At 38.5% G+C, this 21,675-nt stretch overlaps 2 protein-coding genes across 5 annotated transcripts; one reads left to right on the top strand and one right to left on the bottom strand.

Annotated features, from left to right (window-relative positions):
• Positions 1-941: 941 nt before the first annotated feature.
• rgs20 (regulator of G protein signaling 20) lies at positions 942-12,847 on the top strand. Of its 3 annotated transcripts, XM_032530489.1 has the most exons (6): positions 6,296-6,514; positions 6,618-6,798; positions 8,106-8,263; positions 9,092-9,166; positions 9,272-9,506; positions 10,488-12,847. In XM_032530489.1, the coding sequence occupies exons 3-6, from the start codon at positions 8,109-8,111 to the stop codon at positions 10,674-10,676; spliced, it is 654 nt and encodes a 217-aa protein (XP_032386380.1). In that variant the 5' UTR covers positions 6,296-6,514; positions 6,618-6,798; positions 8,106-8,108; the 3' UTR covers positions 10,677-12,847. The 3 variants fall into 3 exon arrangements, with proteins under 3 accessions (XP_032386377.1, XP_032386380.1, XP_032386379.1); XM_032530486.1 differs by lacking the exons at positions 6,296-6,514; positions 6,618-6,798 and adding an exon at positions 942-1,314; XM_032530488.1 differs by lacking the exon at positions 6,618-6,798 and having other exon boundaries at positions 6,298-6,514.
• An 801-nt stretch (positions 12,848-13,648) lies between these two features.
• tcea1 (transcription elongation factor A (SII), 1) lies at positions 13,649-21,210 on the bottom strand. 2 transcript variants are annotated; one of them, XM_032530485.1, is made up of 10 exons: positions 20,956-21,210; positions 19,825-19,887; positions 19,643-19,748; positions 18,490-18,589; positions 17,785-17,930; positions 17,609-17,665; positions 16,950-17,104; positions 15,623-15,769; positions 15,121-15,192; positions 13,649-14,008 (listed from the first exon to the last, which is right to left on the bottom strand). In XM_032530485.1, exons 1-10 carry the CDS (start codon positions 21,028-21,030, stop codon positions 14,000-14,002), a joined length of 930 nt encoding a protein of 309 aa, XP_032386376.1. In that variant the 5' UTR covers positions 21,031-21,210; the 3' UTR covers positions 13,649-13,999. The 2 variants fall into 2 exon arrangements, with proteins under 2 accessions (XP_032386376.1, XP_032386375.1); XM_032530484.1 differs by having other exon boundaries at positions 17,785-17,933; positions 20,956-21,209.
• Positions 21,211-21,675: the final 465 nt, after the last annotated feature.

Below are 21,675 nucleotides of genomic sequence, written 5' to 3'. Positions count from 1 at the left end.
CCATTACATTTAGGAATCTCACATTATTCTTTTTTACGTTCATGTAGAAACTGAACATTTGAGTCTAATTACTTTGATATAAATTTCTGGAATTTCTAGAACCAATTATTAAGTGTAAATTACCATGCTGTTTTACCAAGTCTGTGTGAATCATTCAGAAACTACACCCTTGTTTTGTTTTTTTTAACTAATTTACTCGACTTTGCCCAAAAACCCAAATAGGAAAAAATGTGAGGGCTGCTGCAGTGATGAAATTGATATAACCAATGTGGCTGTGTCCCCCTGCTGCAAAGCAAGAACATGACTGCAAATATCCCTTAAACCGAAAACAAACAATAAAAAGAGAAGCAGCAGAGCAGACAAAATGAATACTGTGAATTTCTGTCCGTGAGACAATATGCAACATTCTGATGTGGTGAGAAAATAAGATTTCCAACACATGTGACTTCAGACAATCGACTAGAATCAGCTGTGTTTTTAGTGGACGGGGGACTTTAACTTTGTGGCTTTGTGAGGATGACAGAGAGCTGAAGTCAGTTGATTGCTCACACCAAAAAAACTTTGATCAGTGTTTATCCTTGTTAATATGTAATAAGCGATACAACAATAAAACACATTAAAGGCTCCTCAGTAAAATACACATGGCACCACAGAGTGTATATTTATCTTGATGGTGCTGCATGTAGGCTACATTGCGGCCAAATGTTTCCTCAATAAGCCCATTGACCAATGTCTTTTAATCCATTCTATTACATGGTAGTTCACCAAGACGGAAATACAATCACAAATGAATCCACGTCTGTCACTTGTCTTCTTCTCTGTCCATCTCACTCAGACACTAAAACCTCCTGGCTTAATCTGGCCTAAGCTGGTGAGACGCAGTAAAGCATAGAGGAATCAGGATTGCATCCAGTGGGGACATTGTCCTAATCCCCTTCTGTCCTCTCCTTTGTAAACAATCTTCTCTTCGTCAGTGTCACTGATACTTCCCCCCCTTTCTCTCTGTCAGAATGTGCTTCAGAACAGACGAGGGGAAAACAGAGCAAAGGAGCAAGCAGTGCGGATTTCTTGTGATCTCAAACAGAATTGAGCCTCACGTGGCGAATGAGGTCTCATGGTTGGAGCATGCCATGTGTTAGAGCGGTAAGGCAGTGGGAGATCAGGCCCACGTCTGCTCTGTGGGGGATCGGACGCACCAAGGCCCTGATGTGGCAGCGGCTACCGGGAGTGTTCCGGGCCTGCCGGCATAGTGTGGGATACTCAGTGAACTACAATGACCCAGTCGCAGAGGAACAGGAGATGGTGTGCCTTGAGGTATGAGCATGCTGTAGTACATGTAGATGTAATTTTCATGGAGAAAATACTGTAAATTGTCACCAAGTTGAATTACAGTTGCATTTTTTTTGCTTTTTGAGGACATATCAGAAACTAAAAAGCAGCCACAAATTACAAAACATCAGTCAGTCGTTGAAAGTATTTTGAGTCTAAATTGGTGAGGTCCAGAGTAGCAATATATTTCCACACAGCTTTCAAATAATGTGTGTTTCTTATTATTAATCGCCTGCAGTAATGAAACATCCTTCATACTGTTGTTTGTTTGTTGTTGTTATTGTAACTAGATTGCTCTTGTCTTAGCATCAGCAGGCAGTTTTGCTTCTTGCCAAAATTCTATTTAGGGAAGTACTTCCTGTCTAAACGAGGTCTAAGAAGATTAAAAGAAGATAGTGTGTCTTGAAATAGTGTGACACCGGTCATTGGAAATCTAAATTAAGTCCCCCCCCCCCCACACGCACACACACAGACAAAATATGACAGCTAGCATTAACATCACAATGCAGTAGTTGGGGAGTTGTAAATACATTTGGTTGTTTCTAACAACAGTTTGAAAATGTTATTTTGCTTGGTAAATGGATTGATAAAGATCTCTGCTAGCTATCTGTAGTAAGGAGAACTATGTTATTTGCAGATGGTAAGGGATTGGAAGAAAGCCACAGGAGCTGCTCCCAGAACTGAGTAGGAGGACAGGAGAACAGAAGAGTCAGTTTAGATCATTACATACACATTGCACAAATGTGTTTATTGGCCAAATATCTGAGAGCCGAACTGGAACTTGTTGATTTAGAGTCAAAATACTTTTCATTGTGACTATGGCTATGACGTCACATGAAGTAATTTATCAGATTTTACGCAGTTTTCTACGGAGCCACAAAAGGCTTTGTGCAAATTATTTTCACACATGCAGCAGTGCTCCCCAATACTTGTGAAAACAGATTGATGTGTAAAATCCGCGATGTTCCCCTTTAACTGAAAAATACATACACTTGTGGATGTTGATATAAAGACCTTCGATTCAATCTGTCTTACTGTATTCTTTTTTTTTTATCGCTGAAAACCATTTGGTAATCCATTTGAGGTTTAAACTCACGTAGACATTTTCCACTGCAGACATTTTGACTCATCATGGCAGAAAAAACACCTTTGTAATTAATAATAATAATGATGGTCAATTCTATTAAATGTCCCAGTAAGCTATTCCATTCAGACATCGAGTTATTATCTACACCTGTGCTTTTCCTGCTATGACACCTCCATGCCACACACTTAGGGTAATGCTCAAAACCTGTCTGGCAGTGTTAGCAACAAACGGTTTGGCAGTTACTTGTGGAGTCATATGCACCCCTCTATTTTATTATTTTTTTTAATTTGATTTAATTTTATTATTTTAGTCCTTATTAAAAAGGGACAGTGTTGTGCAACATTTGTCCTCAGCCAGACTCAAACCAGGGACATTGCAACAGACCTTTTTCACAGCAGACATTTTGACTTTGACTCACGGAAAAGCACAGGTGTAATTAATAACCTTTATGATGTCTGCATTCAATTAATCTCAGTTAGTTTTAGGGATCCTGGTTGTTTACACTAAATCCCATATTTTATTAATTACCGTACATAAATAATATTCAGAATGTTACAAAAAGTGCTCATTGGTTTTCTTTGAAGAGATAATGTGATTGGACATGCAGTCAGGTCAAAAATGTACCTACTTGCCCTATAAGGCCTATTGTGTCATACCATGGATATGTCCATACTTTATCTTTGTAAAGATTTATATTTAGATAGCTTCTCAAAGCAGTAATGAAAATGAACTGTGCAGTATGTGGCACCCATTCATAAGCCATTGCTTAATTATGTTTCATTTGTAGTATTATAACCTTTATGTTGCAGTTCATTTGTTATTATAGTCCAACCAATCACATGAATGATAAAATGCATTTCCTGATAAAGACCATCCCTCTTAACTTTAATTTCAGAGTCCTTGTTAGTAGAGCAAAGAAAGGTTTCCCTATTCTAATTAGTATTCATTTAAGCACATCCTCAAGCCACCCTGCACCTCATATGTTGTATGAGTAATACTTTTGAAACTTGAATCAGGAGAGAGATCAGTGATGGCATTTTGCACTATTGTATATCCAATAATAGTTTGTCAGTAGATGTTTAAAGGGACATTTTTAGTCTTCACCAAATTCATACAACAACACAAAAAACTAACCATTTGAGGCATCAGTAGACCCACAACTCCTGTGTTCTGTAAGGTAAAATGATTGTTTTTGGCAAAGGAGTTTGGTTTGGTTTGGTCAATTTGGAGAGAGCATAGACAGATATAACGGCAAGTTCAGTTCCCAGTCAAAAGTGTTGCCTGATAGTAAAGCAGTGAAAACATTCTAAACATAGCGTACACTAAAACTGATATCGATTTTTTTAGGTGGGCCTTTTTTTGTTGTTGGCTAAAATAGTTTTAGTGGCTGTCCCCTTCCACAGCGGTACATTGCGTAGCTTCCATGCATGGATAAGTACCTCCTACAATCAATCCAAAAAAAATACAAACTATCCCTTCAATGTATTTGTTTCATTCTCTGCAAACTAAATTTCCTCTTGAGGGCTAAGAAAGAAACACATGTTATATCAAATAGCACTACAATTACAATCACTTCCTCCAACATTTATAATGATGACATTCAAGAAAAAGGTCAAAGAGAATCACAACAACATACTGTGTGTGCAAAGCTACATAAATGTTTCTCCTGCAAGGCTCTAAAATGCCCTTAAATGAGCCCAACTGAATTGTGTTTACCCCAAACTGAGGGTGGTAATTTGGACAATCAGTTTGCATGGAGACGAAGTGCCTCGAGTTAGGTTCTTAATGTGATGTTAATGTTAAAAAAACAAAAGAACCGATGACTGTGTAACTTTGTTACAAGGATTAAGACACTGATTGTGTTTTTATTAAATTGAGCCTGACATTTACAGTGCAAAGAGCAACTTGATAAACACACCTAGAAAAACATTAGAGGAATAATTTATAAAATAAATGGAAAGGAAATATGTATTCTGTTGCCATCTTTGTTGCTGTAACTGGACAACTCATTTTCACCTTGCTCACAGATGCCTTTCAAGATCTCTTGTAGTTGGTAACCACACTTCTTCTCCAGCAGTGCCTCTTTGCATGTTGGGTTCCAGTGATCGAATCTACAGTTAAATCTATCTTCCTCAAAGCTTCACAATGATTTGAATCACTCGCGCACTGAAAATACTTTATTTATCCTGTCCCCCAGCTCTGGCATCCTACTCTTCCTTGTGACCTTGTGTGTTCAGACTCCCTCCTTTACTTGGCATTGTTCCCTCAGAGGCAAATGTCATCAAAATCACAACAGCAAGAAGGATCATTCATTGCTTGCATGTGTATGTATCAATCTTTCAAGGCTATTTGTGGGTTTGTGTTGCATAACATGAACACAGGGGAAGGTGTTAAATGAAGTGTTGTGGAGAAAGTCACATGTTCTATCTGTAGAGGAAAAAGAGATGTGTGGATGATCAGGCCCACCCCAGTTCAACACAGTAATTAAACTGGACAGAAAAAACTACTCTTCTTTTCCCCTTATTTTAACAAGATAACAGAACAGATGAATGCAGATGAATGGGCAGCATAATGGAGCAGTACCAGGTCTGTGCGGACACTGTAAGAACACTCCGTTTTGTATTACAGGCGCTCATATTTTGCAGCACTTCTTAAAACAATGTGGGATGGGTGACATTAATTTCCATGGCATCAAAGAACATATTGACTTACAATGTGACCCAGACAGCACAAATGTGATGGTTCAAATTTGGTACAAAATGAGAAGAAATACAATATGTTGTACGACAAGTTTCAAGAATAAGCAGAGCTCCATCTGGTGTTTGTACAAAGCAAAACATGATGGGCACCTAAAAGCAATGTTAATATTAATAAAGGCTTATAGCAGATTGCATTGAAAGACTGCCCACTACTACCTTTAGCATGATTTTGCATCAAATAGATATTAAACAGCCACAGTATGATATTCATACAAGCATGTAAAATACTAGCAATCATACATATATATATATGTACAAGATCATATCTTGCAAAGAGAGCTGTGCCTTTCACAAATTCACATGACTATCAATGCCGGATGAGTCAGTCAGGGCTTTACTAGGATGTGCATAGAGAACATCATGTCAGTGCTGCGGTTCTATCTACCTTCAGATGGCAGTGTTGTCTTCTACATCATTATTGGTTGCAGGCTTGGACTGTAGATTAAAAGACAACACAGGAGCCTGGCAATCATCTTTAAAAGATTTAGACTAAAAAACAAAATGCTCAAAACATGTACAAACATTCATGGGAGAAATCAATCAATGATTTCATTAATTAATAAAAGACACAACAGATAAACATTGTTGCATAGGGAGAAGCAATGTAACATCATGTAAATAATGTAACATATGCAAAATCAGTCAATTCATGCATGCTTGTGTCTGTGTGTATTTCTTATGCATTGACATAAAGGTTAGGTGTATACAACAGGAGTGTGGGTTTGTGTATGCAGTATGTCAGTGTACATGTGACAAAATAAAACAGTTTGGTGCTGTTTGGATGGATGAATCAGTTAAGAATGTAACTCACAATAAAAAAGAAATCTGTCAGAGTCATGCTATCCTTCAGAGTGCTGCAGTCTGTCAGCTTCCGGCTGTTTCAGCACCATAGACAGCGACTTCAGGCAAAAGCTTCCAGGAGTACATGCCAACGAAATTAAGTCTTTTTCGGTAATACACTTTTTTTGGGGGGGGTTTTGTAAAAAGCAAACCATAAGTTAAGTTAAGTTTTAGGTTGTTTTTTTTTCTGCCTGGTGCGTTAGTTTGTGGGCTTCATTTTAGTCCCTCTTTATTTATTTTAAGCCGGCATGCAGCCTTCGTTGCTTGAATAGTCTGTTTATAGTCTCTCGCGCACAAGGCAGGGTAAAGGACCTGCACTGTAAAAATCTGTGCCATACTGTCGGGGTTTACGCTCTTCACTGGGCTACTACGAGCTGGAGAGAAGACGCATGCGTACTGAATTGAAGCATCCAGTTGGGGAGGAAAAAAGCCGTATGTGCCATCGGATGTAATCAAGGCAAAGAATTACCTCTTCTCGCTGTGCATACATGGTGAAATTGTAAGTATTGGTAGCAAAACGATGTATCATTGCACGGACATTTCGTGAGCGGAGCATTTGAGGCCGTTTCCCGGTGTTTAAATGGCATGTCACTATCTTGCAGTGGGCTTTTTAACAGAGCGGCAGTGTCTTTTCGGTGGCTGTCCAGGGCGAAGAAGCTCTACGGTTCTTCATGGTGGCACTTTCCATTGATGTGTTGTGCGAGTTGCTAATGCAATGGTTTCTTTCTGTTAAAAATAGTTCAGGACCCATTACATCACAGTGTCGATCACATTTCTGCTACGGTAAGACTGAAGAAAATAGAGGTTTATGTGGTGTTATCATGATTTATCCTTTGAATGAAAACGACCACCCCCACCCCGCATTTCATCGTCTATAGTCAAACCATAGCGTACTGCATTTGTGTCAGCTTTAAAGTACCTTACACCTAACGCGTCAAATATGCCATTTGGCAAGACGCACGAAATCTGCAGCTGAAGCCTGTTCTGCATCGGAGTAAAACCGCGCGCGGATCCATTTTAGAAATGACCAAATGGTATTGTATTCACTTATAGTGTGTGTGATAGAGCAATGCTGCGGTTACAGATTTGCAAGCTGCGCCTTCGGGCCCCCCTCCCATGTACCAAATCTCCTGACATTTTTTTTTTTAAAGCATCGTTTCTTGTATCAGGTAGTGGCCGTTTGATGCCGTGTGTTGCAAGCGACAGCTTTGTTACATAAATGATCTGACAGGATTTGGCAGCGTCTGACCTGGCGATGACACACTTGTTAAAATCAGACAAGAAGTCATTCTGGAAGCGTAGCCTGACTGTATCTATAGGCCTACGAATCTTAATGGGGATTCAGTTGATCACAAGTACTGTCATTTTCCATGGGCATGATACCTGTAGCCTAAAGTGCACACAAAGTGATACTTGACAACTAAAACTTCAACACCAAAAATTACAAATATTTACATTATTATTATGTGTATTTAATGTATTGATCCACTTGGGCCCAGTGAGCATGGCATATCTTTTAAAACACTGCTTTTACACTCAAGCTTTCACAAATGGGATGTTTCAAATTTTGGATTATAAACATTTAGCCCATGGTCAACAATCCATCTCTTTTATACATGTAGTTGGAGTGTATAGGGTCAAATATAGCCAAAGTGCTTAGTGGGTGCATATTTGGCAGTGGGAAAAAACAAAATCAGCAAATTATTCTTCCATACTTTTCCCCTTTAATAGAGCAAACAGCATTCCTGCAGTGTGACCTCTGGGCATGCCAGCACATGCTCCAGCAGCAGTTCACTTCCTGCACACATAACAAATACATAGGTGTCAACTGGTCAGTTGTAAATTTAATAAATCTAATTAATTTGGTAAAAGTGATCAAAGTGCAGGTAAAATGGATGCACTCAGGATTTTACACTGGCCTTTAGTCTTATTACTGTACACCAAGCTCTGTCATTACAATCTATGTTGCATTGGCACTGATTTGTGTTATACAAATCCATTGCGATCTAGAGATTGTCTTACCCCAGAATAAAATATCACTGTTCCTGACATCTAAAAAACTAAATTTAGTGCCTCTCCTCTGTCTATAGCCCATGGGATCAGAGCGGATGGAGATGCGAAAGAGGCAGATGTCGGTGCAGCAGGAGTCGGCAGCGGGGGGAACTGCACCGGCCCAGCAGGGCCAGGCCAACCCACGGGGCTCAAATGCATGCTGCTTCTGCTGGTGCTGCTGCTGTAGCTGTTCCTGGTAGGTCTTCCCCAAGCGAGAACTTGCTTGTTGTGGCACAGCATGGCCGACATTAAAGCACGCAGGACAGCACAGCCTGAGCCACTGTGTCTCAGCAGCAGGCCCTGGCTTGTGTCTTATGTGTTTTGATGTTTTTTTTTGCTTGTGATCTGTTGACACTTGTCCTGCAGCTGCCTTATTGCAATGTAAACCTATACATCAGTTAGTTGAGAATGTGAGAAATGTTTTTGAAATATCTGTAGGACAACGCAGATTCAGACGTGCAGCTAAACAAAGATAAGCAAACATATAGCTTTTATAAATATTATCTGAGTATTTTATCATATCTAGCTATCTGCTACGTCTATACATAATGAGCATATTCAACATTGAATAATTTGCAGATTATTTTCTCAATTAATTGACTTTGAATTGATTATTTACTCTGTAAAATGTTGAAAAAAACCTCTCATCTCTATGGACTGCTGGGATAAATATTAATTAGTCAATTCACAGAGGTGTTTTATGTGCATGTAATGTTGTCTTATTGATATTTCTTTCTTGAGTCTTTATTTGCATATTTGGTTTAGAGATAATTCAAAAGTAATGGAAAGTAAATAAATGATGTTACTTCAATATTGTGATACTTGGATTAGGTTACTGACTAAATTTTTTAACAGTTAATAAGTAATTAATACATTCTTAAAGTAACCATTCCAACCGTGGTTACACTTTTCTATAAAAGCTAGATATGTACAATAAGATGATTAATATATAACATTAATTAATAAGTCCTTCAGAAAAATGATGATGGGCATTTCATCATTAATTTGTCTGTCTTACCATTAGGAATGAAGACCGGGATGAAAGGAACCGAAAGGCTTCTTATGACGTCAAGGAAGGGACCGCAGACTGTGAAGACTGGTCAGCTGAATTCACTGAACATTAATGCCAAATCTACTAAACACATACTTGTGGGAATAAAAATGGTAAAATCACTCACCCCCATGTTGTCCACACTCTCTGCAGCCCAAAGCCCACGCTGGAGGACGTGCGCTTGTGGGGGCAGTCGTTTGACAAGCTAATGTGTTGCCCAGCGGGAAGGAACTCCTTCCGACAGTTTCTTCGCACCGAGTTCAGCGAGGAGAACATGCTCTTCTGGTTAGCCTGTGAGGAGTTCAGCAAAGACCCCAACAAGAGTGCAGTGGAGGAGAGGGCTCGGGTCATCTATGAGGATTACATCTCCATTCTCTCGCCTAAAGAGGTCTGGCAAATCTTAATTTCCCTGTGTTATTAAAAGGGTTTTACATTCAAGGGTGAAACTTCATGACATTTTACAAATCTCATGCTCCCTGACAGTGTGAAATAGTTTTATATTTTAGGAACATTTTGAAGACTGATACCACTGAATCTACAGTTGGTGATTAGCATAACGACTGCAAACAGAGGGAAACAGCTAGTCTGGCTGTGTCCAAGGGTATCAAAACTAGCACCTCAAAGCTTGCTATGGGATTAATTATACTCCAGAACGCGTACATGGACAGTAGGTCTTATGACACTATATGCTTGGAGCTCGCGTTCCACACATGCACAGTAGATTGTTGCACTACCACCTGTAGCAGAGTGGCTGCATGGAGGTCTGCACAAAGCCTTCGCTTATACCCTGTCATGATGACATTTCCATTGTACCGACCCACACTCACAGTACAATGTCGTTTTTACACGCTGTATCTTAATATGTACAATGCTATGCTATGCTATGCTATGCTATGCTATGCTATGCTATGCTATGCTATGCTATGTAGTATGTGCAGTATGTTGGACTATTTCTGGGCTTTGAGCAGCGTAGATTACTGGAAGTTACATGTCCTAGTCAAGAGATTCAGCACATATTAAAGCAGTAAAGCAGCACATTGTTGTTTTTACACTTTTGGTTTTAAAAGGGATTAAACAAATGAAATATAAGTTGTTACTGAATGAGCTTTGGACGTGCTGGTAGGTACAGACAGAGCCAGGCTAGCCGTTTCCTCCACTAACAGACTTTGTGCTAAACTAAGCTAACCGACTATAGCATCATGTTTACGGTACAGACATGAGTGGTATCAATTTTAGTTATCTAACTCTTTGTAAGAAAACAAATAAGCTTATTTCTCAAAATGTCAAACTTTTCCTTTAAGAGACAGTTTGTCCTTGAGGATATGCACATCCTGTTATTCTTAATTTTAACCCTGTTCTTGACTCCCAGGTGAGCCTTGACTCCCGTGTGCGTGAGACGATCAACAGGAACATGCAGGAACCCAACTTGCACACGTTCGAAGATGCCCAGTTGCAGATCTACACACTAATGCAAAGAGACTCGTATCCCCGCTACATGAACTCCGCAGACTACAAAAACCTGCTCAACACTCTCTCAGAGCAGTCCCCTGAATCGTAGGGTGGTGATGACCTGTCATATTTTAACTCTCTTTATCCCCCCATCCCTCCCCATCCCTTTTTTTAAATTTTTCTTTATATGTTCAGTGTAGGATTACATGAACCGGGCCTCTGGCCCAGCCCCTCCCAGGGATCTCAGCGCTATTGTGATCTGCACCTGACCGAAGACACTCAGGTCTCAAAATCTCCCGAGGGCTCGACATCACAAGTACTGCTACTGATCAACATAGCAAAACACTCCAAAGGAATATGAATACATTTTGTTTCCGTTTTATTCTTTTGATAGAAATAATCTATTTTATTTGTGTTCAGTTTTTTATGATCTGTTGTTTTTTGTATGATTGTTTGGGGGGGAAATGATTCCTATTGTAGACTATATATATTTATGAGTTTGTAAATAGTAAAAATTGAATTGTGGGTATTTTATGTAGAAAAAAATGCCTGGTTCTATTTACTGCGTATGAAAATCAAAGCTCAAGTCAAAGGCTACGTGTTAGCTCTACTTGCAGGCAGCTTTGTGGGGTACTGTATGATTTGACCTTGGTTTCACCCTGTTTTGTTACCTAGCCTCACACTTCGGTACCTTTGACCGCGACTTGGCAACTCCAGTTAGTGTAGAAACTGTGTGTGTTTTCAGAGAAGCAACAGGAAGTGACGATAGCTCTTGTCACAGTGTGCAGTTTGTTTCCATAAGCAACTGAAATCAAGGATTGAAGGGTATTTGAACTTTCTTTACTAAATATATACCCCAGAAGATTACCTATTCAAGACCAAATTATTTTACTTTAGTTACTAAATGCACACCATAGGTTTAATATAGTTCACAAGTGTGACATAAGAACCAAAGTTATTCAATTTACCACATAAAGTATTTTTTATTTATTCATATCTATTGCCAATACAGAAAAAAACATAATACAGTATAAGAACAAATGATATTCCTATGGTGGAATAAACTATACTAGACTATACTACGCTAGAGTTAGATGGGAGTGTTTATACCTTTTTCATATCTGTTCACTAAATGGAAAGCTACATCCAGAGCCTGCTTAGCTTAGCAAAAAGATTTAAAACGGGGAAACAGCTAGTCTGGCTTTGTATAAAGGTAACAACATCTACCCATCAGCAGTTCTATAATAATATTTCATTTGTTTTACAAATAGCTGTTTCCCCGTTTCTATTCTTTATGCTAAGCTAAGCTAACCAGCTGCTAGTTGTAGCTTCTTATTTATTGTCCAGACATGAAAGTGGAATTAAAGTAAAGTAAATCATAGACGGGTAAAAAAAGTATCATTGAACTTTGCGACATTTTTGACGTTAATAAATCTTACCTGCAATACTAAATTGACTTCTGATTGAAATTGATGCTGGGGTCCGGCCAGGTCAGCAGCAGCACCAAAGCTACCATATAAACTGTGTTTATACGTTTGAAGAGAGCATTTCCATTGACTAAAATTGGAGTTGCCAAGTATTAAAAAACTTTTATATATTCTGATAGTTTTAGTTGAATTACTTTGTTGCCTCACAAACATGTCACTCAAAGACAAGATCCTCACGTGGGGAAGTGCCTTCACATTCAATTTTATGACATCTTTCTCATGGGCAACAGATGTTTTGAGACTCTTGCCCTAAGGGTGGTTACTGGAGCACGAGGCCAGTTTACTGGAAAGTGTCCCTCTCCTCGGCCAAATTATCGCATGTGTTTTGTCTTGATTTCTTAGTCGTGACTACATCGGTCCATTTTGGTAGCGCTACCAAACAGTATGACGGAGCGTGAAGGAAACACATTTTTTATTTGCTCAAGACAAGATCATTGGATAGGGCTGTTTGTCTGAACTTCTTGCCAACCTGTGTGCTTCATGGTGGCACTTCTACTTGTCTTAGAGTTAACTTTAACTTACTATGTGCAATTTGAGCTGATGGATACACCACGCAGATCAACCTCAAAACACAATCTAAGCCAATGGTTTGGAGTAATGCCTATACTTTATTTCTTCTTCTGTTTACTATATGAAATGTGTTATTTTGCGCTGAGTTTACTGAAGAATACATTTTAAAAAAACAATAATGTGAATGTTTACAGTATATGGTTTAGTTTTTTTCTGCTACTCTCCAAGAAAATAATGACTTGTGGGCATTTTGACTGAGATAAAATAAAGCACAATCATTTTACTGACTTTGGAATTATTTCATCACAAAACCGCATTCCACAACCATCTAGTACTAATACTTTCTTGGGGAAGAAAAACAATCTAAAATACTGTTCTGAGTCAAGCCACTTCATCTTCAATATAAACATGAGGTACAATTTCATAAAAAGCCAAGTGCCAATTTTAAATAATACACAAGAAGTACAGTAAAACACATACTTTGGACACTTGAGCATATGTATGTATTATTATAGTGGTTATTAAATGATATCTACTTAACTCTGTTCAGTTTGGGGTTCTGGAGACACATGACACTCATTAAATGATAGAATTACAAAATGATTTGATCACATTGATATTTCATAACTTTATTTAATAAGAATTGCCTGTAACTGAATAAAAAGAATTAAAAAAAAACATGTTGCACACATCTTAATATTCTAATATTAGTAAAAGACATTCTAGCCTTAATAGCATTCCTCAAGTTCTAAGATTGAACTGACTTACTCCTGTGTGACTGACTGGTCTGGGTTCAGTTTGTGGAGGCTTAGGCAGCACAACTGCTTGTCAACATAAGTGGTTGCACCTGGCAATTTAAAAGCGAAGGGAAACAATTGTGTCTTCCTTGGTTCTGCCAATGACATTATCCTGTCTGTAGACAGATTAATATGCATACATCAGCGCTCGCTTTGATGTGATGATGATCATCTCTCACACGCAAGCACACATCAGTGTAATGCTCAAGATTCACATACAGTAACCACAGGACACTGACGACTAATGAAAAACACTTCTTTTTAATCAAATGGATTACACTTTTATCGGGAAATTAAATAAAACAATGCAATGTTGTAAGGGAAAAGCAAATCAACATTGTCCAAAGTGTTAAAACTACATATAAAAAAATGCAGATAAAAGAATGAGACAAGATTGATCGTATATATCTGACAGTGACAAAACAACTAATAACAATAGTAAAAGATTTTGGGGGAGGTCATTGGGGTACTGACAATAAGCTCAATCTATGAACAGGATATTTATTCAAACGGTAACATGTGGCATCTTTGTATGGCATGTTGTGTACTATGTACAACAAAATACAAAGCTCCAATCTGTTGCAGAGAGACACAACCTGGTCCAGAAATGTTGCTACTTGTTGAAGTGCCATGTAGATTCAGCAGAACTAGGACAAAAAAACACAAATTAATACCCAGACACTGGAATATTAACAATGAACACTGATGATTATAAATGATGTAATGAATAAAAAATAGCGGGGAAACAAATTCTGTTAACAAACACTGACTATTATCTGACCTAGACTTATGTAGGCTTTAATTTCTTTTCTTTATTTCTTTGCCCTCTCAAACATTACTAGGAATTCTTAATGATATGGCATTGGTTACATTTATAATGTAAATTAAATCAAAAAGCACAGTCTTTACCCTTGATAGATACATTGTGTCAACCTCTATTAATACTAAACAAAGGACTGACCAACAGTCCCAAAGGTATTAAATTTACAAAACAAAACACAATCAAAAGACAAAAAAACGTCAGATTTTAAACACCAAGAATCAGTGTTGGTAACTTGGCAACTTTCTCTAACTTAACTTCATTTCTAAAAAGAGACTAGTGTTATATTTAACAACTTCATCATGGGAAAAGTGAGATATATTATATTGTGGTTTGCTGCTCAGAGTAATCACAGGCCACGGATCTTCTGAAAACCACACGGGCTTTCTCTCTTCCTCTCCCCTCGCACAGTAAGCTTCAGGCAGTAAGCCGATACATCCACTAAGCTTTACACAAATGACACGCAATGATGCCACTAATATGCAAATGAGTATATGATGTTTTCTGGTGACTTTTAGCGAACTTTGGAGGTGGTGCTAGCTACTTTGGAAAAGAGTTGGCAACACTGACTGGAAAAAGTGAATGTTTTGAGTTTTGCTTGCTAAATTAAATAAAAAGGTAAATCAATTATCAGTTTTGTTGCAGATACATTTCCTGCTTATTGACTAATTAATGAATCTAACTAAGGAATTAACTAATTATCTTAACTAATCGTTTCAGCTTTCATTTGTAAGGTGTGCAGGTGAAGCCTGCATGGAGAGTGGACAAGGCCCAAAATGGCCTAAAGTCTTTTGGAACCAACACATCTGCAAAAAATATTGATGCTTGCATATTATGTGGAGACACACACAACTTAAACGATAAAATACAAAGACTTGATGCACAGTTAACTGATGCGTTCCAGGACTGAGTCAACAAAACCCACTTTAACCAACTTACTTTCCATCTATTTCCACATTCATTGCAGAAGACAAACGTGGTCATTGGCTCATCAGCACTCCGAGTTTGAACCTGGGAATGACAAACACATTAACAAACCATTCATTACAATATCGTACTGAAAAAGCAGGGCAGCTGTCAAAAACTGACTCTAAATCATGGAAAAATCACAAGTCGCCAATTTGCACTTAAGTTACCTGATCAGCAAGCAGTCATATCAATATTACAATGTACCATGCTTTTTTTTTTTTAACCAAACCATGTACATTCAGTCAATTCATTTATATCAACTTTTTCAACAGAGGAGCTAAATCGTGATGTCTACAACAGTGCGGAAATAAATTATATAAATTATATAACATAAATAAATTATATCCACATCTATAAGTTTTCACATACTTTCCAAACGAGATGTAATCTCTGTTAAACCAAGTTTACCATCAACCACAACATCTTTCTCTTCCCGCCACAGTTCAAATAAAGCCCAAATGACAATCTGTACCTGTGTGTAGGTGCAGCACTTCCCCTTGCACTTGCCACAGGTGAATAGATCAGTCTGAGTGCCTCCAGTGGTGGCCATCTGGTGGTCCCTGACAGCTTCTTTGGTCAAATTCTTTCTCATTTCCTTCAGCTCATCACTGGCCATTTCCTACAGAAACACAATGTTGTTGTGATACCATTAAATACATCACTGTATATATGTTACTGCTGTAACAAGATATATATACACCAAGAATTTGCAACAGCAGCGTTGGAATAACTGTACTACTGACTAGAGCTGTAACGATTTGCAATATAAATCTGAAAGCGCGACACTCCGATCTACAAACCTGTGTCACGCTGTGAGAAGGAAGAATCGCGACACACTCCTTCCAACTCCCAAAGTTATCCTTCCTGTCCAGATCACAAGATCACATCGCTAGTTGCGTTTTAAGCTCCTTTTTCCTGCTCGTGGAGAGCTACGTGACACATGAAACTATATTGATGAGGACCGGTGAGAATATACCAGGCAGACACACTGCTGACAACCTACAGGTGGAAGCACTGGAGACGGCTCGGACAGACGCTACACGCGGGCCACTGTGGACTTGTGTCAGTCCTGCAAGCGGTTTCAAGAAAATGGCTGTGTGTGTCTGACAATGCACAAAAACACTGACACCGGTACAAGCCTACAGCGGTCCACGGACACAGAGTGCGGAAAGTGTGTCAGAGTCTCCCGGATGGGTGAACTGAGACTCTGCTTCCCGTGCTTTCTTTTGGAAGGCTGGCTGCCAAAAATGGCACCTTACCAGGTAATTAATTAGCCTGAGTTAAACGCTAGCTATCAGTAAACAGAAGGTAGTGGCTGGTGTGTGCGCCAGTGTTCATGCGCTTGAGTGTCGGCCCGCCCCCACATTTGGCGAGTGTTAATTTCGGACCGTGCACAGTACTGTGAAACAGTAGCCGTTTAATTTACTTTGTAAATGTAAGAGAACTTGATTGAAGAAAAACTTTCAACATGCTCGAATCATCTCCACAATAGAGTTTGTTTCTCAACAGTATTTTGTTACTAAGTATTATAGAGTTGGCTATTTGTATGTTTTACTTAGGTATATTGTTAATAATTTCCATAGTTGGTGTTCAATTTATACAGATTTTTCACATGTTATTTAATAAAAATATCTTCTTTTTTTAAAAATCCCTCCCTAAAAAAAAGAATCAAGGTTTGTATCAAATTGTGGGTCAAAAATCGTGATATGAACGAATCATGGTTTGGTGCATCGTTACAGCCCTACTACTGACTGTGTAGTCCAGGATCTCTAAGATTAAGCCACCAACAGCAAACACACCTCTGCGGTCATCCTAGCCATCCGCTCGGGGGTTACACTCCCACATAGCACAGTCCTCCTTAAATTTGGGTTCTTCATATCCTTCAAGTTTGAGATTCGGCTCCGCACACGATTCTTGTATTTCATGTCTGTATTCTTAAACTCTTGAAAGATAAGTGATAGCAGGTCAAGGAATACAAGTGGGCAATGTATTTTTCATCCTTCATTATAAAAAGTAGAGCCTAAATCTACGCACCTTTAGCTGTATTTGTGTTGAAACATTTAGTAGATTAACTGGTTAGGTATCAATGAATTGAGCAATGATTAAAATGCTTAATATTTTCAGTTTTTAAGTTCTGAAAAGTGTGGATTTTTTGGGGTTTTCTACTACTTCAGGAGTATCGACTGTTGGTCAGACAAAATAAACAATTTAAAGTCCAAAGAAATTACCATGGGCACAGGAAATTGTTGGAAATGGGTATTTTGCCAGTTTTTCAAAAAATATAGACTATGAAATTAATTATTTAAGAAAACTAAAGTACGATTAGAAGATTAATAAAGGGTGAGTCACAGCTCTACTGTGATTATTTGTATCACTGACATATCAAACCCAATTGTAAAAGTAATTTTAAACACAAAAATCTGCTTCATGCACATTTTCCATTCAATGTAAAGGATATCTTCCTCGATCTGTGCTCCGAGTTCATCACAATCAGCACCAATAGCAATATAATCATCTGAATAAAAAAAAAAGACAACATGTCAGAAGATGGGCATAAATATAATTTAGAAAAAACGTAAATAAAGCCAATCGTAACCAACCACAATAACATATGTTCTGTGTTAAAAATGTTACCTCCAGCCTGCAGAGCATTGGCCAGCAACTCTCTGCACTTGATCCTGATAGAGTCGGAGGTGCTGGGGGCGCGAGGAAAGGTGTTGATCAATGTGTTGGTTGAAACTTCAGCAGGCTCACTCTTGCTGCTGGAGTTACTGCTGGAGCTGCTATGGGCGCAATGAGAGAAGAGAACTTCAGTTGAAGTAAACCACATTTCAAAAAAACATATGAAAAGTAGATAAAAATGCATTTCATTTTTGCAGCCAAATAGCAAAAGACGTGTGTTGATGCTCAGAAATGTTAAAGGTCCCATGACTTGGTGCTCTTTGGATGCTTTTATCTAGACCTTAGTGGTCCCTTAATACCATATCTGAAATCTCTTTCCCAAAATTTTGCCTTGGTCCAGAATTACAGCCACTAGCCGGTATGTTTCTCTCTCATGGGTGGGCCTAATTCTCTGGGCAGGTAAAGCAGAGAAAGGGGAGGTAATTCCAGAATGGCCAATATGAGCTTTCATTTTCTCAAAGGCAGAGCAGGATACCCAAGGCTTGGTTTACACGTTTACATCTATCACCATTTCTAGTCACTGGGGGACCATAGGCAGGCTGGAGGAACCCATATAAAAATAAAAATAAACTCATAGAGTGAAATTGTCATGCCATGGGACCTTTAAACGTTAATGGTAAACGTTGGGGGAAAAAATACTATTATGTGTCTTGTTACCTTTCTTCTTTTGCTTCTGGGCTTCCCTGCGAGGGAGAAACAGGCGTTGTTTGCTCTTTCCTCTTTTCATCTGAAGGTTTTTCTCCACCACCAGGCTCATCTGGAGCACAAGTGGCAGAAATCAAGCAAGTAAGAATACATACACCATAACAAAGTTACACAAGAGAAGGCCAACATTAAAATGAGTAAAGGCAATATTTTGATGTGCTTGACAGCTGCATAGCTCTGCTTTAAGTACAAAAAGCCAGCCTCACAGCTTTCCTTTAATGGAACCCTATAATGTTTTGTAGGGTTGTATCGTGTTTCTTTATTAAATGTGTGTGGATAACTGTGCCTGGTTCTGTGGCAATTTAAAAACATAAAAAGAGACATGCAACAATGGTCCTTGGTAGGAATCGAACCAGGTACGTTGTGTCACTGAAGTAGAAGCAAAGCGACCTTAATGGCTTGGGAATATATTGCCATGTGAGGTAGTAGCTTTGCGAGATTGTTACCTTTCTAAAACATCATCTTCTCTAATATGTCTGTTGAGTCATACATTTGTAAAATCACACAATGAAGTAGTAATAACATTAGTGGTAACGATGTAAGTAGACAATATTAGAATAAACACTTGGGCATGACATTACGGAAATAACAGTACATTTAAAACACATCCCATAAACATGTATGAGATGTGTTATAAATTCAATTTCAGCAGCAAAAAATCAAATATGAACAATATAATTTATAATGTTATGCCTATGTTACACAATAAATCACAACCTTTAAAAAAAAAAAAAAAATCTTAAATCCTCTCAGGCTGACGCTTGCCGTCAGTGTGGATGTCTTCACTGAAACTTCGGTCCATTTGTTTGTGCCGCTGAACACCTTATTTACGCACAACACTGTGGGTTGTGAATAGATGGAAGTGATTTAAGAAACTCAAACAGGACATGTTTGACAGCTGGTGTACCTAGAGTTTGATGTGTTACGGTAAGCAAAGGATCAAAATTTGCCTGGGCTTTAGAAAGCCAACCAGTTACAAAAAAGCTATGAATGGTTCCAGTACAATCATGCACAAGAGCTTGAGACATCAAAAGATCTCCTTTGAAAAATGACAAATAACAAAACAAGTTTGCACGGTTGAGTAGAATTGAAAAGAATAAATTACCTAAAAGCTTCTTCCATGATTTGATCAAGGACTTGGCTAGGGATGTCACCTCGTCGTCTGTGCTCTGCTTGCGGATGGCGTTAACAGACATCCCAATTCTGGTAGACTGCAGAAAGACATTGTGTCAATACTTCAGGTTTTGAGCACTGACAGTTAGGGTTGAGAAGAATTGAGCCAGGTACCTGAAGAAGCTCGAGAGTCATGGGGATACTTCGCAGCTCCTTCAATAAGTCCAAAGCCCCGGCCTGTAGAAGAGAGAAGAGGGGATTGAGTGAGCCTGGTCATATTTCACACAGTCTTGCTTACTGATGACTTATTCTATGGAAGTTAACTGCTATTTATTCACAGTATTATTTCAGATGTAAGTAAGTAAACAAAATTGTCAACAAGTTGATATTCAGGGCATAAAAAGTAATATATTTTAGATGGAAGTTGAACATTAACGTTTGAAAGTGAAATAATTGACTAACATTAGTTTGGATAATGGATTTATCGTTTGAGTGACTTTTCAAGAGACAATTACAAACATCAGCTTGCAAAGTTACTAGGTTCTCAAATGTGGGACTTTGCTGCTTTTCTGGTTTAACATGATAGTAAATTTAATAACGTCATCTTTCGGTCCTGGACTATTGCTGGACGTAAGAAGATATTTAAATATATCACTTTGGGTGAAATTGTGATGGCATTGTAGTCACATTATAACACAGTAATCGATAATCGTTGTAGACCCATTGAAGTCAGATCATATGTTGTACAATAACATTAAGTTAGATAGGCGGCTAACAGTTATTAACGCTAAACTCGTCCATAACAGTCAACGCAGTCATCTACTAGCCGCTTGGAAAATCACAAAACACAACAGAAATATTAACAATAGTTGTATAATTTTAGTTCAGATTTTGTTTTTTAACTAGCTACTTAATTTCGCTGGTCTTAAAATTACCAAATCTAGCATGTTATAGCGCTGCTAGGCACAAGGGTAGCGAGCTACTATGTTGCTAGCTGCTAGCAACCCATAGAACAGCCGTTCAGATAAACAGACTCGCAAGCTAGCTGTTTGCAGCTAGCTAGCCAGTAAGCACACCTAGCCCTAGCCGTGGAACTTATTTTCCAGGTTAACCGTGTAGTTCAGAGTTGGGAAAAATACTATTGAATTGTGTTGACAATTACTGAACTGCCTAGATGATTAATTAGCTGGAAAGTCGGCAGAAAACCACATAACAGCCCATTAGCGCCAAACGTTAGCTGCACATCATCAGCCTGATCGGCTAAGCAGCAGGCAGGTAAGCATCCATTCTCCACAGACATCTCACCCCGTTTTTCTTCTGCGCCATTTTATCCATCTTCTTTGCAATTCTGATGATCTCCTCTTCCTCCTTTTTGCCCATTTTGACTGATCTGATGAAATCCAAAAATCAGGAGCAAATGGAAAAGGGAAATCGCGACAAAGAACACGAAACTGAAGGGAAAGCGGCGGCGTATACTTGAGGGACCGGGGACCGCACACCGCCGTGGAGCAGACCTGAGTAGTTGATGCATGATGAGTTTAGGGGGAGTTAATCGAGACGGAATTAAAGATTCCTCACAATTATCTGGGGGCATGGGAGCTATCAGAACACTAACTAGTATTTACCACTCAGTGCATTAATCAGACAAAGGACACTTCCTTATGAAATGAATACTCAGATATACATTTGTATTCTCTCTAGAGTTCTGCACACACATATTGTCATTATTTTTATTATACGTCCTCCTGCTACCAAAACAAAGCCCGTATTATGACAACATCACTACCTATCGTTAGATGGTGCCAAAGTGCCACTTATCTTAGCTTGGATCAACAGTTGGAAACTTTTCAATTTCTCAAAAAAACGTCTGGGCCTGCCCTGGTTTTTACATTAATAGTTAATCATTTTTAAATGAACTGAATGAAATGGCAACCATTTTACTAATCATTTAACGAATTTTATAGGCAAAAAAATGGCAAACATGTTTTTTCTTATTTATTTTTACACATTTTATGGTATGAATAT

The sequence above is a fragment of the Etheostoma spectabile genome, chromosome 12 (assembly GCF_008692095.1).
Source record: "Etheostoma spectabile isolate EspeVRDwgs_2016 chromosome 12, UIUC_Espe_1.0, whole genome shotgun sequence".
NCBI lineage: Eukaryota > Metazoa > Chordata > Actinopteri > Perciformes > Percidae > Etheostoma > Etheostoma spectabile.
The sequence above is the reverse complement of the archived record's forward strand: the minus strand, read 5'-3'. Positions and strand labels throughout refer to the sequence as shown.

Coding starts and splice junctions, on each gene's coding strand:
- tcea1 (XM_032530484.1), bottom strand. CDS start 21,030: ATGGGCAAAAAGGAGGAAGAGGAGATCATCAGAATTGCAAAGAAGATG. Junction 19,749..19,824: donor TGACTCTCGAGCTTCTTCAG/GTACCTGGCTCA, acceptor GTCTTTCTGCAG/TCTACCAGAATTGGGATGTC. Junction 15,770..16,949: donor TGGCTAGGATGACCGCAGAG/GTGTGTTTGCTG, acceptor GTGTTTCTGTAG/GAAATGGCCAGTGATGAGCT.
- rgs20 (XM_032530486.1), top strand. CDS start 1,105: ATGAGGTCTCATGGTTGGAGCATGCCATGTGTTAGAGCGGTAAGGCAG. Junction 1,315..8,105: donor AGGAGATGGTGTGCCTTGAG/GTATGAGCATGC, acceptor CTCTGTCTATAG/CCCATGGGATCAGAGCGGAT. Junction 9,507..10,487: donor CCATTCTCTCGCCTAAAGAG/GTCTGGCAAATC, acceptor CTTGACTCCCAG/GTGAGCCTTGACTCCCGTGT.